Source organism: Neomonachus schauinslandi, chromosome 2, assembly GCF_002201575.2.
Source record: "Neomonachus schauinslandi chromosome 2, ASM220157v2, whole genome shotgun sequence".
Taxonomy (NCBI): domain Eukaryota; kingdom Metazoa; phylum Chordata; class Mammalia; order Carnivora; family Phocidae; genus Neomonachus; species Neomonachus schauinslandi.
The window spans coordinates 73,842,135-73,859,755 of NC_058404.1; the positions used below are offsets into that span (position 1 = coordinate 73,842,135).

The following is a 17,621-nucleotide window of genomic DNA, read 5'->3' on the forward strand; positions in this document are numbered from 1 at the left end:
TAAAGCAGGAAAAAGAAATAAAAGGCACCCGAATTTAAAAAGGAAGAAGTAAAACTATCACTATTTGTGGACATGATTTTATATATGGAAAGCCCTAAACACTCCACCAAAAAACTACTATAATAAATAAATTCAGTAAAGCTAAAGGGTACAAAGTTAATATACAAAAATATTTTACATCTTTATAAATTAACAACAAACTAACAGAAAAATCCCAAATAGGCAAAGCAATCCTGAGAAAGAACAAAATTGAAGGTATCACATTTCCTAATTTCAAACCAAATTAATCAAAACAGTATGGTATTGGCATAAAAACAGACACATAGATCAATGGAATAGATAGAGAGCCCAGAACTAAACCCAAGTATATATGGTCAATCAGTTTATGACAAAGGAGGCAAGAATATACAATGGGGATAAGGGCAGGCTCTTTAATAAATGGTGATGGGAAAACAGGATAGCCACATGCAAAGAATGAAACTGGATCACTATCTTACACCATACACACAAATTAACTCAAAATGGACTAAAGACTTGAATGTAAGACCAGAAACCATAAAACCCTACAAAAAAACATAGGCAGTGAGCTCTGTGACACTGCTCTTGGTGATATTTTGTTTGGATCAGACTCCAAAGGCAATGGCAACAAAAATAAAAATAAACAAATGGAACTACATCAAACTAAAAAGATTCTATACAGGGAAAAAAAAAGTCAACAAAATTAAAAGGCAACCTAATGAATGGGAGAAGGTATCTGCAAATCACATATCCAATAGGGGTTAATATCCAAAATATAAAGAACTCATATAGCTCAGTAACAAATAAAAATAATCCAATTAGAAAATGGACAGAGGATCTGAATATACATTTTTCCAAAGAAGACATTCTGATGGCCAACAGACACATGAACAGATACTCAACATCACTAACCACAATGAGATATCACCTCATGCCTGTCAGATTGCTATTATCAAAAGAACAAGAAATAGGGCGCCTGGGTGGCTCAGTCGGTTAAGTGACTGCCTTCGGCTCGGGTTGTGATCCCGGGGTCCTGGGATCGAGTCCCACATCAGGCTCCCTGCTCTGCGGGGAGCCTGCTTCTCCCTCTCCCACTCCCCCTGCTTATGTTCTCTCTCTCGCTGTGTCTCTGTCAAATAAATAAAATCTTAAAAAAAAAAAAAGAACAAGAAATAACAAGTGTTGGTGAGAATGTGGAGAAAATGAATCCTCAAGTACTGTTAGTAGAAATGTAAATTTCTATGGCTACTATGGAAAAGAGTATGGAGGTTCTCTAAAAAAGTTAAAAATAGAACTAAAATCCAAAATTCTACTTCTGGATAGTTATCCTAAGAAAATGAAAACACTAATTTGAAAAGATATATGCAGCCCTATGTTCAGTGCAGCATTATTTATAATAGTGAAGATATGGAAACAACCTAGGTGTCCATCAATGGATGAATGGATAAAGATGTGGTACAACAGAATACTACTCAGCCATAAAAAAGAATGAAATCTTGCCATTTGCAACAATATAGATGGACCTAGATGGTATTATGCTAAGTGAAATAAGTCAGAAAGACAAATACATGGAATCTTGTATGTGGAGTCTAAAAAAATAAGCAAACAGAACAAAACCAAACAAAACTCATAGATAGAGTATGTTGGTGGTTGCCAGAGGGGAGGGTGTGGGGGTAGGTGAAATGTGCAAGGGGTACAAAGTTATATAAATAAATAAGTCATGGAGATGTATGGAATGTACAGCTTGGTGACTATAGTCAATAATATTATATTGCAAATTTGAAAGTTGCTAAATCTTAAAAGTTTGGATCACAAGAAAAATTTTTTATAACTTTAGTAACAGATGGTAACTAGACTATGATCATTTTGCAAAGTATACAAATGTCCCAATTGTTACACTGTACACCTGAAACTAATATAATATTGTATGTTAATTATACTTCAATTTTTATAAAGTTGCCCAAAATCTTTTAGGGATCATTAGAAATGGCTTCCTTTTGGAACATACATACTCTTTCTTTAAACAAAGAAGTACATTTCCTAATAAACAGCAAACTGAGAAATTTTGGAATTCCCACAATTGGTGTTTTTGGGAAAGGCTTATGACTGGTTATTTTTATTTTTTGCCCTCTGTCTCTTCCATCAAATACTTTCTCCTGTGAAAGGAGCTGTTGCCCTAAGGCAACATAAAGTAGTCTTGAGAACAAAGAACAAAGATGGACCAATTTGCTCCCCCCAGCCTCCAGGAAGTAATTAAGAAGGCCCAGAGCAATTCCATGCAATACAAAGGCCAGATTCACTAACAAATGGTTTGGATGCTGTTTGGGTCTTTTCAGACATATGGAGTATCTCATTCAAGTTACTTAAAAGAACATCAAATTTAGTATGAGAAAAAATTAAGGCATGTGTGTAAAGGGCATTACACACATTAGTTTTGGTTTTTTTCTTTAAGCTTTTCTTGGAGTGCCTACAATACTCTAAACACCCAAGCTGAATTGGAAAAAAGTCATATACACAAAACAAATTATTTTTAATTTACTCTTTTTTAGGTAGTTGAAAAAAAAATCCCTGAACTCTAGCTGGTGATATGTGCCATATTAATGCCACTATATCTTAAAAAGTACATAAATCAGGACAATGGGCCACGTGCTTGTTTACAGTAAAAGGGCATCAAAAAGTCAAAAGAAAGTTTTCATGACTGAGGAATTACTACCTAACTCTAAACTTATTTTTTTCTATAGGAAATTCACAAATATGATGCAGTATACTAAGAATCAATCACATACATTTTCCACTAAATAATAAAAAATAGTAGAGCAACCATTAAAGTTTTAAAGGTTAGTTCCAAGTGTTAATGTGTGGGTGTATGTCTGGAATAGAAACTTCAAAGGTACCCTTAGTTCTCAATATTTAATATTTGAGTGAAACTAAAAAATGTTGTCATGTCATGATGTCTTTGATCTCTAAAAAATTATTTCTAAACCTAAGTGGATGATTTTATTTGCACTATCCTACTTTGATGACCACTTGGGAATATAGTCATAATCCTGCTTTTGATAGATCAAAAAAAGTGAAAACCATCTCCACTTTATACTTTATTTAAAATTAATAAAATGATAAACACAATTACAGGTAAATGGCAATTCAGTACACTTAGTTGGATAATAAATTGAAAAATTACATATTCACAAGTACACAGATCCTTTACCAACATTGAACATTTTAGTCTATGTAGTCAAAGTCTTCTGGAATTCCAAAGTTTTTATCAATTTTATTTTCTTCGAACCCAAATTTTCTTTTGGCCCAAGATTTTATTGCAAATATATTATCTATAAAGAAAATTGAGAAATTGAAAATGTAATCAGAAAACATGTCAAATATAATTATATTCTTTTTTGTTACTTCTATTACTTTCAGAAGTATCAACATAAGAAGTGTGCTTTATTTTCAAAAGTAATGGCAATTCATTTCCAAAGAAAGAAAATACTTTAATTAGTATTTTGAGCAACCAGATCACATATTTAAAAATTCAGCAAATTAGTTGCCACTAAAAAATACCTGACTTAAGAATAATCCAAAAACAGGGAAAGGCTAACAATGGTGTTTCTTCCACATTTCCACAGCAGAGGCCAGGACTCTTACCTCAGGAATTACAATTGCTCCTGTTCCCAAAGGGTACACATTCTCTCCAGACCTTTTTCCTTTCCCCACAGATAATAATGGTTTCCAGATAATCAGGCCAGTGCGAGGGAGAAGGGAAGAGAATAGAAGGTAGTTCTCCTATCTTAACACTAAGATAGGAGTAGATGTATCCTTTGTGTCCTCTAGGGGGGTATTTAAAATGCATTTTGCCACTGAAGAAGTGTTATATCTACTTATAGGAATTTATCCCAAGGAAACAAAATAAATTGTGTATAAAGATTTACGGCTAAATCTTTATTCCAATGTAATAAAAGAAAAAAATAAAAGCAATCCAAGTATCTAATTTCATTTATTGTACTTCGCTTTATTGTATTTCAAAGATAGTACAGTTTTTACATATTGAAGGTCTGTGGCAACCATGTGTTGAGGAAGTCTATTGGCACCATTTTCTAATGGCATTGCTCACTTCATATATTATGTCACACTTTGGCAATTTTCACATATTTGAAACTCTTTTGTTAATATTATTATATTTGTTCTGGTGATCTGTGAGCAGTGATCTTTGATATTATTATTGTCATTGTTTTGGGACACCACAAACTGCACCTATATAAGATAGCATACTTAATAATGTTTTGTGTGTCTGTCCCACCAACTGGCGGTTCCCCCGCCTCTGTACCTCTCCTCAGGCCTCCCTATTTCCTGAGACACAACAACTATAGTATTAGGCCAATGAATAAACCCTACAACGGCCTCTAAGTGTTCAAGTGAAAGAAAGGGTTGCACATCCCTCACTTTAAATCAATAGCTAGAAATGATTAAGCTTGGGGAGAAAGCCAAAACAGGCTGAAAACTAGGCCCCTTGTGCCAGACACTCAAGTCGTGATTGCAAAGAGTTCATGAGAGAAATTACAAGCACTACTCCAGTGAACACATAAATGATAAGAAAGTGAAACAGCCTCATTGCTGATATAGAGAAAGTGGAGTAGTCTGGATAAAAGATCAAACCAGCCACAACATTCCCTTAAGCCAAAGCCTAATGCAGTGCAAGGCCCTAAGTCTCCGCAGTACTGTGAAGGCTGAGCGGTGAGACTTGGAGAAGCTGCAGAAAAAAGAGTTGGAAGCCAGCAGAAGCTGGTTCATGAGGTTTAAGAAGCCATCTCCCTAACATCAAAGTGCAGGATGAAGCAGCAACTGCTGATGGAGAAGCTGCAGCAAGTTCTCCTGAAGATCCAGCTAAGATCATTCATGAAGGTGGCTACATTGAACAATAGATTTTTAATGTAGATGAAACAGCTTTCTACTGGAAGATGATATCATCTAGGACTTTCATAGCCAGAGAGAAGTCAGTGCCTGGCTTCAAAGAACAGGCTGACTTTCTTGTTAGGGGCTAATGCCCCTGGTGACTTTCTCTTGAAACCAATGCTCATTTACCATTCTGAAAATCCTAGAGCCCTTAAGGACTCTGTTAAATCTACTCTGCCTGTGCTCTAACACAACATACATTCTGTGGCCCATGGATCAAGGAGTACTTTTGACTTTCAAATCTTATTTAAGAAATACACTTCATAAAGCTATAGTTGCCATAGATAGTAAGTGATTCCTCTGATGAATGTGAGCAAAGTAAATTAAAAACTTTCTGGAAAGGATTCACCATTCTAGATGCCATTAGGAACATTCACAATTTATGGGAAGATGTCTGAATATCAACATTAACAAGTTTGGTAGAAGTTGGTTCCAACTCTCAAGGATGACTGTGAGGAGTTCAAGACTTCAGTGGAGCAAGTAACTGCAGATGTGATGGGAATAGCGAGAGAACTACAATTCGAGGTGGAGCCTGAATGGGACCGAAATGCTACAATCTCATAGTAAAATTTGAAGGGATGAGGAGTTGCTTCTCATGGATGAGCAAAGAAAGTGATTTCTTGAGATGGAATCTACTTCTGATGAAGATGCTGTGAATATAGTTGAAATGACCAATAAAGAATTTACAGTGTTAGATAAACTTAATTGATAAAGCAGGGGCAGGGTTTGAGAACAGCGACTCCCAATTTTGAAAGTTCTACTGCGGATAAAATGCTAACGAACAGAATCACACACTACAGAGAAATCATTCATGAACGGTGTACGACAGGTATAAAGTGTATTACAGGTACTCTATTAGTTAGAGAGCCTAGGCCTTCAAGCTGACACAAGAGAGAGAAAAATCAACTTATTACTAAATAATTCCAAACTGTTATTTATGTTAAAGAGAAAAGATCAAGTATTATGTGTACAGCTTCCAGAACAGGCTCCAAGAGCACAGAAAGCTTGCCGGGAAATGAGAGAACAGATGCAACGATGAAGGAAGCTTGAAGGAATGGACTTCAAACCTGGACCAGGAGAGAAAAAAAATCCCATACCCATGAGTAGTACTCCACATTCCCTTTTCCCCCAGCCCCTGGAGACCATTAATCTACTTTCCATCTCAATGAATTTCCCTATTCTGGACATTTCATATAAATGAATTGATACAATATGTGTCTAGCTTCTTTCACTTAGCATCATGTTTTCAAGGTTCATCCATGTTGTAGCAGGTATCAATACTTCATTCCTTTTTATGGTCAAATAGTATTCCATCGTATGGATATACCACATTTTGCCTTCAAGACAATGTTACCTGAAATCTTGATAATTCATTCCCCGTCAAATAAAATGTTCCTATTACGTGGAAATTTTTATAAATGGATAAGAAATAGTGTTTGTTTGTTTGTTTTTTTCCTTTAAAGAAACAGCCTTAAGACTAGCAGGATTTCTGTTCATTTCCATGGTGGCATCCTCAGGATATATGCAGAAATAGGATGGGCAATATCATAAACATGAGTCAGTGTTTAGGACCTCACAGCATCTATCCCCCTCCTCACTCATTGAGATGCCTCTCACACAAAGTCATAAAAACTCCACTATCTTAACTATTAAGCAAGGTTTTATATAAGTTGTTAAATCACATCTAAGGTGTATTTAATGCCATACATAAATCATTTAGATGTGATATTTCTAGTTATAGTTATACCCTAAGGTAATCTCTCATTTTATAAAACTGAAATACTGAATTACTGAACAGTAAGTATCTTCCATTCTACACACATTTTAAGGACCTTTTTAGGTAAAAGGAAAGCAAACCCTTAACTAATAAGTAGGTAACAATCTTTAGTTACAAATATTATGGATGTTTTCTTTTTGTTTTGAAGACAGGTTGGTTTTCTGAGGTGTAATTTGTTTTAACTCCATGATTTTCATAACACTTTTATGTTGGAAGGAGCAAGTTGTAACTTCAAATGGAAATATGGTTCCTTTTTTTTTTTTTTTACTTTTTTTTATTACAAAGTAGTATTATTTTTTATTAACATATAATGTATTATTTGTTTCAAGGGTACAGGTCTGTGATTCATCAGTCTTACACAATTCCTAACAGCTGTTTCTGCTGTGCTAAAAATATCTTCTTTCCTATATGATTTTAAAAGTTTCAAGTTCTTTCTCAAGTAATAACATAAGGGGAAAAAGAAGTTCAAAATGTTCCTTTTTTTCATCATAACTGGACGTTTATGATCAAGTGCAAAACATGAAAGGATTTTTTAAAGAGAAGAATGGGAAAGGGGAGTATTTATCTGTGTATCTAACATTGCGTGAAAGGGCTTACAAATTGTTTTATTTAATTCTCCCAAAACATAAGGTAGATATAATCTACACAGAGGAAGCAGGTTCAGAGAAGTTCAATAAGTGATACAGCAGCTAAAGAACACAATCCGGATTCCTTTCAAAGTCAACTTCTTCCCACCATATACACAGGCTGCTTGTTCCTACTGCTTGCTGAGCTGCTTTGCTGAGAACTATTGGGGGAAATCACTTTCTTATTTTTAACCTACGAGACCACTTGTCTTTTTTGCTCATTCAAAATTTTGTATTTCTCAAATTTAAATTGGTATCACTGTATTTATTATTTATTTATACTTATTGGACACACATCTCATTCTTCTCTTTTCTTTAATGTTAACTTGCTGTTTTTACCCTCTTCTGTTATCATTAAAGCATTACATTATTTATGAAATGTATTACTTTGTAATAAACAAGATTGCAATTTTATAGGAACCAAAGGCCAATTACAATGATTTTATCAATCTACTTAATTCTAAAATAGACAAGGAAACATGATTCTTAAACATTTTGTGACATACAGAAGCCTGGACATGGAGTCAGGAAACCTGGCTCAAACCTTTGTACATCCAATGACTAATCACCTTTGACTCAAGGCATACTTTAAATTTTCTGCATCTCTGTGTCAATACGATCTTAACCATACTCTCCCAGAGAAACAGAATGATGAGTAGTAGTACATGTGAAGGTATTATAGACTCTTACCAGGACGGTAAAAGTTCAGTTACCATTACTTTAGAATACTAGAAAAACCTCAGTGTAATTTGTAGATAGGTTTTAACAATACTAATCATACCTGTATACAATTGACAACAATCCTTATTTTAATAACTTTCTTCTACACTTTAAGACACAGGGGAAAATGCCTTATTAATTCTCATTTCTTAGAACATCTCTGGTGTAGACCAGAGGGTGTATCCATTGGCAAATGGATTAATGAGGCATTTATATGAAAGCAGGTACACAGAGAAGACAATATCATGTAGTGGTAAGAGCTCGGACTCTGGGATCAGAAAAGCTGGGTTCTAAATCCTGTTCACTGCCTAGCCCCTGCGTCACCATGGGCTCCTGATGGCCTCAGTTCCATCTCTAAAATTAGGGATGATAATCCTATTTGCCTCACAAGATTGTTGCAGAGATAAAGTGAGAATGCACCACAGATACTCTTTGCAATGCCTGGCTTATAGTCCAGCCCTCAACAAATGTTAGCTATTATTATTATGAGCAAGAAGACAAATCTTTAGGATTCATGAAATTCTTAAAGTTTTATCTTGCACTAATATCATGAAGGTTAAGTGATTAGCCCAAGTGATTTACCTAGGAAAAATTACACAAAAATTAAACTGCAAGCAGTCATTGGTTTTATAAAAATATGTTGTATTTTACATACAAAATGACTCATAGTAAGATTTTTAAAAAAATAAACTTAAGTAACTGAAATGATTTAATGTAATGATTTAATAAAAACTTAATACAGGGATGCCTGAATGGCTCAGTCAGTTAAACATATGACTCAGTTTCGGCTAAGGTCATGATCTCAAGCGTCATGGGATTGAGCCCCGCGTCAGGCTCAGCGCTCAGTGCAGAGTCTGCTCAAGATTCTCTCTCTCTCCCTCTCCCTTTGCCCCTCCCCCTGCTCTCACGTGTGCGTGCTCTAAAAATAAACAAAATCCTAAAAAAAAAAAAAACCCATACATTTCTGGAAAGGTCTTTTCTTGAACAAAACTAGGCAAAATAGCTTCTGCATTTCATATCATAGTAAGTGTGGAAAAAGCTTAACTATAGCTTAGCAGTACCATTATAATACATACCAGTCCATCTGTTAGCAGCTTCTTTGGCTACTTTATTTGCTTGACCTGAAAAAAATATATATATAAATAATCATATTCATCTATTTACAGACTCATTTTTTACATGAACAAAAGGTTATACAAATAGGAGTTTATGTAAAAAGCTCAAATAGTGACATATTGTATCCAACAATCCTGCTCAACTTCCCAAAGAAATTTTGGTTTCCATTATATTAGTCATGAATAGTCAATGTAAACAACTTCCCTTTCCTAAATGTCCATTATTACTGTACTTGTTCCTTTAAAGATAAGTGTGAGATGTGTTTCTCAAATAATTTACAACATCAAGAGAATACAATAATTTAAGTTTAATGATAAGAATTTTAGAGTATATAGATTATAGCAAACCTGACCTTAAAAAAATTTATATTATACATCTTGCTATTAAATGTATCTATATCTATGTCTTTCAAGTTAATCTACATAGCACATTAACAGTGCCATGATCAACTGAGCGTAAATACTATTTATTATGATGGCATTTATTTATTGAAAGATAATTTATATACTACAGAATTCACAAAAGTGTATAATTCAGAAGATTTTAGAACAGGGTTGTAAAACCATCACCACTACCTAATTCCAGAACATTCTCATCACCCAAAAGAAAATCCCATACCCATGAGTAGTACTCCACATTCCCTTTTCCCCCAGCCCCTGGAGACCATTAATCTACTTTCCATCTCAATGAATTTCCCTATTCTGGACATTTCATATAAATGAATTGATACAATATGTGTCTAGCTTCTTTCACTTAGCATCATGTTTTCAAGGTTCATCCATGTTGTAGCAGGTATCAATACTTCATTCCTTTTTATGGTCAAATAGTATTCCATCGTATGGATATACAACATTTTGTTTAGTCATTCATCAGTTGATGGACATTTGGGTTGTTTATTGCTAATATGAATAATTTAATAATTTTTGTGTTAACATTTTTTTAAATTCTCTTGGATATATACCTAGGAGTGGAATTGCTGGCTCATATTGTAACTCTATGCATAACATTTTGGGGAAGACACAAATTGTCTTCCAAAGGGGCTATATCATTTTAACAATACCACCAGCAAACTAAGAGTTCCAATTTTTCCACCTCCTCACCAACAATTATTTTCCATTCTTTTTATTATAGCCATCCTATGCATTGTGAAGTAGTATCTCATTTTGGTTTTGATTTGCATTTCCCTAATAACTAATGATGTTGAGCATCTTTTCCTATGCTTATTGACCATTTGCATATTTTCCTTGGAAAAACTAATACTTTGCCCATGTTTAAATTGGGTTTTCAAAAATTGTTCAGTTGTAATTTTTAAAAATATATACATTTTGGATATTGGACACTTGTCAGATACAGGATTTACAAATATTTTCTCCTATTCTGTGGGTTTTCTTTTCACTTTCTTGGTAAGGTACCTTGATACACAAAATTTGTTAATTTTAATGAAGTCATATTGATCTGTTTTTTCTTTGTTTGTTTGAGCTTTTGGTGTCCTATCCAAGAAACTGCTGCCTAACCCAAGGATACAGAGATATATACTTATATTTTCTTCTAAGAGTTTTATAGTTTCTTATATTTAGTTCTTTGATCTGAGTTAGTTTTTGTATATGGTCTGAGATGGGAGTCCAGTTGGATTCATTTGCATGTGATAACCAGTTATACCCAGCACCATTAGTTGAGAACACTATTTTCTCCTAATTAAATAGTCTTGGCACCATTGGTCTTAAAAATCAATTGGTTTTACTTCTGGACTTTCACTTCTATTTCTTTAACCTGCATGTCTATTCTTTTTTTTTTTTTTTTAAGTAATCTGTATACCCAATGTGGGGCTTGAACTCACGACCCCGAGATCAAGAGTCCTGTGCTCTTCTGACTGAGCTAGCCAGGTGCCCCTGCATGTCTATTCTTATACTAGCACCACACTGTCTTGATTATTGTAGCTTTGTAGGAAGTTTTGAAATTGGAAAATTTGAGTCTTCTAATTTTACTGTTTTCTTTCAAGATTTCTTTTTAAAGATTTATTTATATATTTGAGAGAGAAAGAGAGAGAGAGCGTATGCACATGCACGCTGAGGGGGAGGGGTGCAGAAGGAGAGGGAGAGTGAAACTTAAGCAGATTTGGAGCTGAGCACAGAGCCCAACACAGGGATCAATCTCACAACCCTGAGATCACGACCTGAGCCAAAACCAAGTGTTGGTCGCTTAACTGACTGCACCACCCAGGCATCCCTCTTTCAAGATTCTTTTGGCTATTCTGGGTCCTTTGCATTTTCATATGAATTTTAGGATCAACTTACCAATTCCTACCAAAAAGCAGTTAGAAGTTTGATAGGTTTTACATTGAATCTGTAGATCAATTTGAGGAGTATTTCCATCTTAACAATATTAAGTCTTTTTCTTTCTTTTTTTTTTTTTAAAGATTTTATTTATTTATTTGAGACAGAGAGAATGAGAGAGAGAGAGCACATGAGAGGGGGGAGGGTCAGAGGGAGAAGCAGGCTACCTGCCGAGCAGAGAGCCCGACGCGGGACTCGATCCAGGGACTCCAGGATCATGACCTGAGCCAAAAGCAGTCGCTTAACCAACTGAGCCACCCAGGCGCCCTTAAGTCTTTCTATAAATACAGAATGTCTGTTTATAGAGGTCTTTAGTTTCATTCAATGTTTTGTAGTTTTCAGTATAAGTTTTGCACTTCCTTGACTAATTTTATTCTTAAGTATTTCCTTCATTTGTAAATACTTAATCTCATTTTCAGATTGTTCACTGTTAACATATAAGATACATGTTATTTTTGTATATTGATTTTTGTATCCTACAACCTGCTGACCTCACTTAATACTTAATGTGGATGTCTTTTCTCTTTTTTGCCTAATTGCCCTGGCTTGAACTTCCAGTACAATGTTGAATAGAAGTGGTAACAGAGGTCATCCTTGAGGAAAGCATATAGCCTTTTTTTTTTTTTTTAAAGATTTTATTTATTTATTTGACAGAGAGAATGAGAGAGAGAGCACATGAGAGGGGGGAGGGTCAGAGGGAGAAGCAGACTCCCTGCCGAGCAGGGAGCCCGATGCGGGACTCGATCCCGGGACTCCAGGATCATGACCTGAGCCGAAGGCAGTCGTTTAACCGACTGAGCCACCCAGGCGCCCCAGCATATAGCCTTTTACCATTCAATATGATGTAAGCTGTAGATTTATTATAGATGCCCTTTTATAAATTGAGGAAGTTCACTTCTTTTCCTAGTTTGTTGAGTATTTGTATCATGAAAGGGTGTTGGATTTTGTCAAAATTTTTTCTTTGTCTAATGAGACAAACATGCTGTTACTGTCACAAATTACATTTTATATATTGTGTGCCCAACAAAATAGCTTATCATTATTGCTTTATGCAGCTGTATTTTAAATAAAATAGGAGAACCACAAGGAGATACAAACAAAAATACATATATACTGTCTTTTATATTTACCTATGAAGCAGCCTTCACCAGTGTGCTTTATTTTTTCATGTTACTGTCTAGTGTCCTTTCACTTCAATGAGAAAGACTCCCATATTTTTTTAGGGCAGGTCTGCTAGTGACAAACTCTCAGTTGTTTACCTCGGAATATCTTACTTTGTCCTTCATTTTTGAAGGAAAATATTTCTGGATACAGAATTCTTGGTGGACAGTTATTTTCCCCCCTTCACTTTGAATACATCATCCCAATGCCTTTGGCTTCTATGGCTTCTAATAAAAAACAAATTGTTAATCTGATTGAAAATTCCCTGTGTATGATGAGTCACCTCCTTCTTGTTGCTTTCTAGAGTCTCTGTTTATCTTTCAACAAGTTGATTATGATGAGTCTATATGTGGATCTTTTTGAGGTTGTCCTAAGTTGGAGTTTGTTAAGTTTTTTCTATGTATAGATTGTTTTTCATCAAATTTGAAAAGGGTTCAGCTTTTTTCTTTTTTTAATATTCTTTTGGTCCCATTCTCTCCCCTCTCCTTCTGGGGACTTCCTTTATGTATATGTTGGCACTCTTGATGCTGTGCCACAGGTCTCTTGAGACTCTGTCGGTATTTCTTCATTCTTTTTTCTTTCTGTTCCTCAGATTGAATTATCTCTGTTGAACTATCTCCAAGTCACCAATTCTTTCTTTTGCCTGCTCAAATTGGCTGTTAATCCCGAGTGAAATTTTCGTTTCAGTTACGGTTTTCAACTCCAGCATTTCATTTGGTTCCTTTTTAATAATTTCCGTATCTTTGCAGATACTTTCTACTTGGTGAGTTTTCATTCTCAGGCTTTCCTTCAGTTCTTTAGACATGTTTTTCTTTAGCTCTTTTAACATATTTAAAATACCTGACTGAAATTCTGGGCCTAGCAAGTCCAACATCATGTGCATGAACCATACTTTCTTTGTATATCTTGCAATTTTTTTGTTGAAAGTTGGACATTTTAAGTAATATGATGTGGCGACTCTGGAAATCACATACTTCCCCCCTTCCCAGGGTTGTTGTTTTTGGTACTTGTTGTTATTGTTTGTTTAGTGATTTCTCTGAACTAATTCTGTAAAGTCTGTATTCTTTGTTATGTGTGGCTACTAAAGTCTCTAGTTTGCTTACCAGGCATACTACAAGCCAGATCAAATAAGGACAATCCTTCCTATTCGTGGCTTTCAGAAAACCACCAAAGATGTCAAATAGTGACAACTTGGGGGAAACGAGGGTCTTAAAGAGCTCCAGCTCCATTTTACTCCCTCTGATACCAGGAACGCATGGCTGTTATTTTTCAAGATTACTGCTGAGCTAGAGAGTAAGGGATGAGAATAGGACAAACTAAAACACCATAAAGCTTATTATTCTTGCTGAGATTCAGCCATTTTTTCTTGAGTAGGTAAATCACTGGTTAGTTTCTAGAATTCTGGAAAAGTTGTGACAATTTTTGGCAGCTTTCATGGAAGGATACATTTTCAAAGGTCCTTACTCCATCATTTTCACTGTCATCCTAGCATTTCTAAGAAAATTTCTTAAGTACTTCTAAGATTTACTTTCAAGTATTTTTGTAGGAATTCAATTTTTACTACAACTTATTTTATCTGTTCTCACTTAAGTAATGGTCAGAGTAGCTAAAATTAAATTTTATTTTTTATACATTATTGCTTTGACTTCTCATTTCTTAGATATTTGCAACCAATCTTGCTAAAACTTATTTGATGTAGATATCAATAAGTCATCTAGCATGATGAAATATAAATATTTCCTGCAAGAATTATTGAGAAATAAGTAAAAGATTATACATAGCTATGTCTACATGAATATAAAGGTTGCAGCTCTTATCAGAGGAACTGTTACAAAATAAACCATGACAGACTTAGAAATTAGTCTGATTGTTGTAACATGGGTGCTACAGCCACACTATTAAGAACCAAATCTTATTAAAATCAACTTGTGAAACTCATAATCCTTTAATCCAGTATAATCTGTTCTGCAATAACATGATAGCCAAAATCCTATGAAACCCCTCATTATCAAAACGCATGTTTTAAAAACAACAATCTCTTTGGGAAAAGGAAATAATCTCATGTGGGGGAATAGAGGTTAAAATCTAAAAAAAATTCTCTAGTTTTAGTAATAAGGAGATCGCTGCCATTTACTACTTAAATGTTTAAATTTCTTGAATCTGTGGGTTTATAATTTACATCAAATTTGAAAAAAAAAATAGCCTTCATTTCTTCTGATAGTTATTTCTTCAAACATTTTTCAGGCCTGGACACATGTACACACACACACACTCACACACACATACCCCACCCCAAGCATACACTCCTTTTGGGACTTTGATTACAAATATATTAGGTCATTTGGGGGCGCCTGGGTGGCTCAGTCGTTAAGCGTCTGCCTTCGGCTCAGGTCATGATCCCAGGGTCCTGGGATCGAGCCCCGCATCGGGCTCCCGGCTCGGTGGGGAGCCTGCTTCTCCCTCTCCCACTCCCCCTGCTTGTGTTCTCTCTCTCTGTCAAATAAATAAATAAAATCTTTAAAAATAAAAAAATAAAAAAAAAAAAACCCAAATATATTAGGTCATTTGAAGTTGTCCTACATGTCATGGATGCTATACTCATTTAAAAAATTTATTTTTCCTCTCCAGTTTCATTTTGGATAGTTTCTACTGCTATGTCTTCAAATACACTAATCCTTTTTCCTGCAGTTTAATCTGCTATTAATTCAGTCCAGTGTATTTTTCATTTCAGACACTGTAGTGTTCAACTCCAGAAGTTTAACATGAATCTTTTTTTTGTTATCTTCCATGTTTCTACTTACCTTTTTGAACATACACTTTTTTTTTTTTAAGATTTTATTTATTTGTGAGAGAGAATGAGAGACAGAGAGCATGAGAGGGAGGAGGGTCAGAGGGAGAAGCAGACTCCCTGCTGAGCAGGGAGCCTGATGTGGGACTCTATCCCAGGACTCCAGGATCATGACCTGAGCTGAAGGCAGTCGTTTAACCAACTGAGCCACCCAGGCGCCCGAACATACACTTTTTTAAAAAGACTTACTCATCTATTCTAGAGAGAGAGAGAATGCAAGCAGGGAGTGGGGGAAGGTCAGAGGGAGAGAATCCCCAGGCAGACTCCCCACTGAGCACAGAGCCCTGATGCAGGGCTCCATCTCACAACCCATGAGATCACAACCTGAGCCAAAACCAACAGCCAGATGCCCAACTGACTCAGCCACCTAGGTGCCCCTATATGATACATTTGTAATAGCTTTTAATGTTATTGTCTTCTAATTCTACTATCTGTGTCAGTTATGGGTCAGTTTTGACTGAAGGATTATTGTTTTCACTAAGGAACATCTTTTCCTACTTCTTTGCATGCCTGGTTATCTTTCATTATATGCTAGACATTATGAATTTTATTTTGTTGGGTGCTGAGTATGTTTGTATTTCTAGAAATATTCTTTAGCTTTGTTCTGAGATGCATTTAAGTTACTTTGCAATAGTTTGATGTTTTCAAGACTTGGCTGTTATGGTTTGTTAGATGGATGGAAAACAAAGCTCAGTCTATGGCTAATTAGTGTTTGCCAAGTGAGGCAAGGTGTTCTTGAGCGCTCCACCTAATGCCTTGTGAATTATACATTCTTCCAATCGGCCTGGTGAGAACAGGCCTTATTCTTGGTCCTGTGTGAGTGCCGGGTACTTCTTCCCTCTAATTCTCTGAAATTGTTCTTTCCCCAGCTTTTGGTAGTTACTTCACCTGCATTCACCGAATACTTGAGGTGAACCCTCTGTAGATACCCAGGGATCTCTTTCTGTATAACTTTTCCTCTCTAGTATGCTGTCCTCTGAACTCTAGCCACACTGGTCTCCCTGATTCTCAGTTCCATTTGCAGGGCTCTGACTAGGTTCTCCTTCCTTGTGCCACAGCCTGGAAATGCAATAAAATAAGCCAACACAATTTTAAGACTTACTTTGTTTTCTTTCTCTAAGAATCATTGTCCTTTATTGTCTGATATCACATAACTTAAAAACCTATTTCATATATTTTGTGTGTTTTCAGGTGGCAGAATAAATCCCGTCTGTTACTACTCTATCTTGCCTGGAAGTAGAACTGTCACATTTGAATAAAAGTTTGTTAGCTGTTTTGAATTTTAAAACAGAGGAATTGGACATTTCTCTATAAAAGTATGAACTGAAGTTAGTCTAAAATTCTTTTTACAGGTGTACAGGCTTTAATAAGATTTTTTTTCTTCTGATTATAGTTTGGTAGCTTTCCACAGAAAAAAATATCCTACCTTCACATCTAAAATATATTTAGGGAATAACGGAATTATCCTACATAACTGCTGTCCATTAAATAAGTTGTAATTCTCTATAATTAATGTATTTTATTAAAATAGATAATATTTTTAATGGAGTGAAATAAAAATAATACAAAGCCAGGAAGGAAGGACCCTTATTCTCTCATTCCCCTATAAAGATCAGAAATGCACAATGTAAAAATGTCAAAAATGAATACACATGTAATGAATTCATCATTATAAAATTTTACAGGATCCAAATACAGATCTTATGTGACTACATAATTAAACACAAAAAGATAACCTAGGTCTGATGTTGAGAAAGAATGATAAAGTTTCTTAACTCACTGTTATCCAGAAAACATTTTCTTCTCATTGACTTAGACCTCATAGCCTGCATAATACTCATACACATGGACATGTTTTCCTTAGGTTGAAAAATAAATTACCAACCATAAAGGTTAAGATTGAGAACAGAGGTCAGGCAACCAGTATAAGTTACAGTTGGAACTTCCTCCTCAACTATGCTATGCTATTCTCCAGAGAATTCATCATCACTTATATACCCTGAAATTTCTTCCATCAAGTTTCATCACCTTTCTAAGAGGTGAGGAAATTGCCAAAATTGCTGCTTGATTCAGAG

General features: G+C 35.2%; 1 protein-coding gene across 2 annotated transcripts in view; it reads right to left on the reverse strand.

Annotated features, from left to right (window-relative positions):
• Positions 1 to 3,099: 3,099 nt before the first annotated feature.
• MND1 (meiotic nuclear divisions 1) overlaps positions 3,100 to 17,621 on the reverse strand; it is a 61,505-nt gene continuing 46,983 nt past the window's right edge. Inside the window, exons 6-7 of one of the 2 annotated variants that reach the window (XM_021698936.2) lie at positions 9,165 to 9,209; positions 3,100 to 3,347 (exon numbers count right to left, since the gene is read on the reverse strand). In XM_021698936.2, the coding sequence (XP_021554611.1) occupies positions 3,241 to 3,347; positions 9,165 to 9,209 (152 nt within the window). In that variant the 3' untranslated portion in view covers positions 3,100 to 3,240. The remainder of the gene's footprint in view (positions 3,348 to 9,164; positions 9,210 to 17,621) is intronic. The other variant, XM_044912598.1, reaches the window with a different exon arrangement.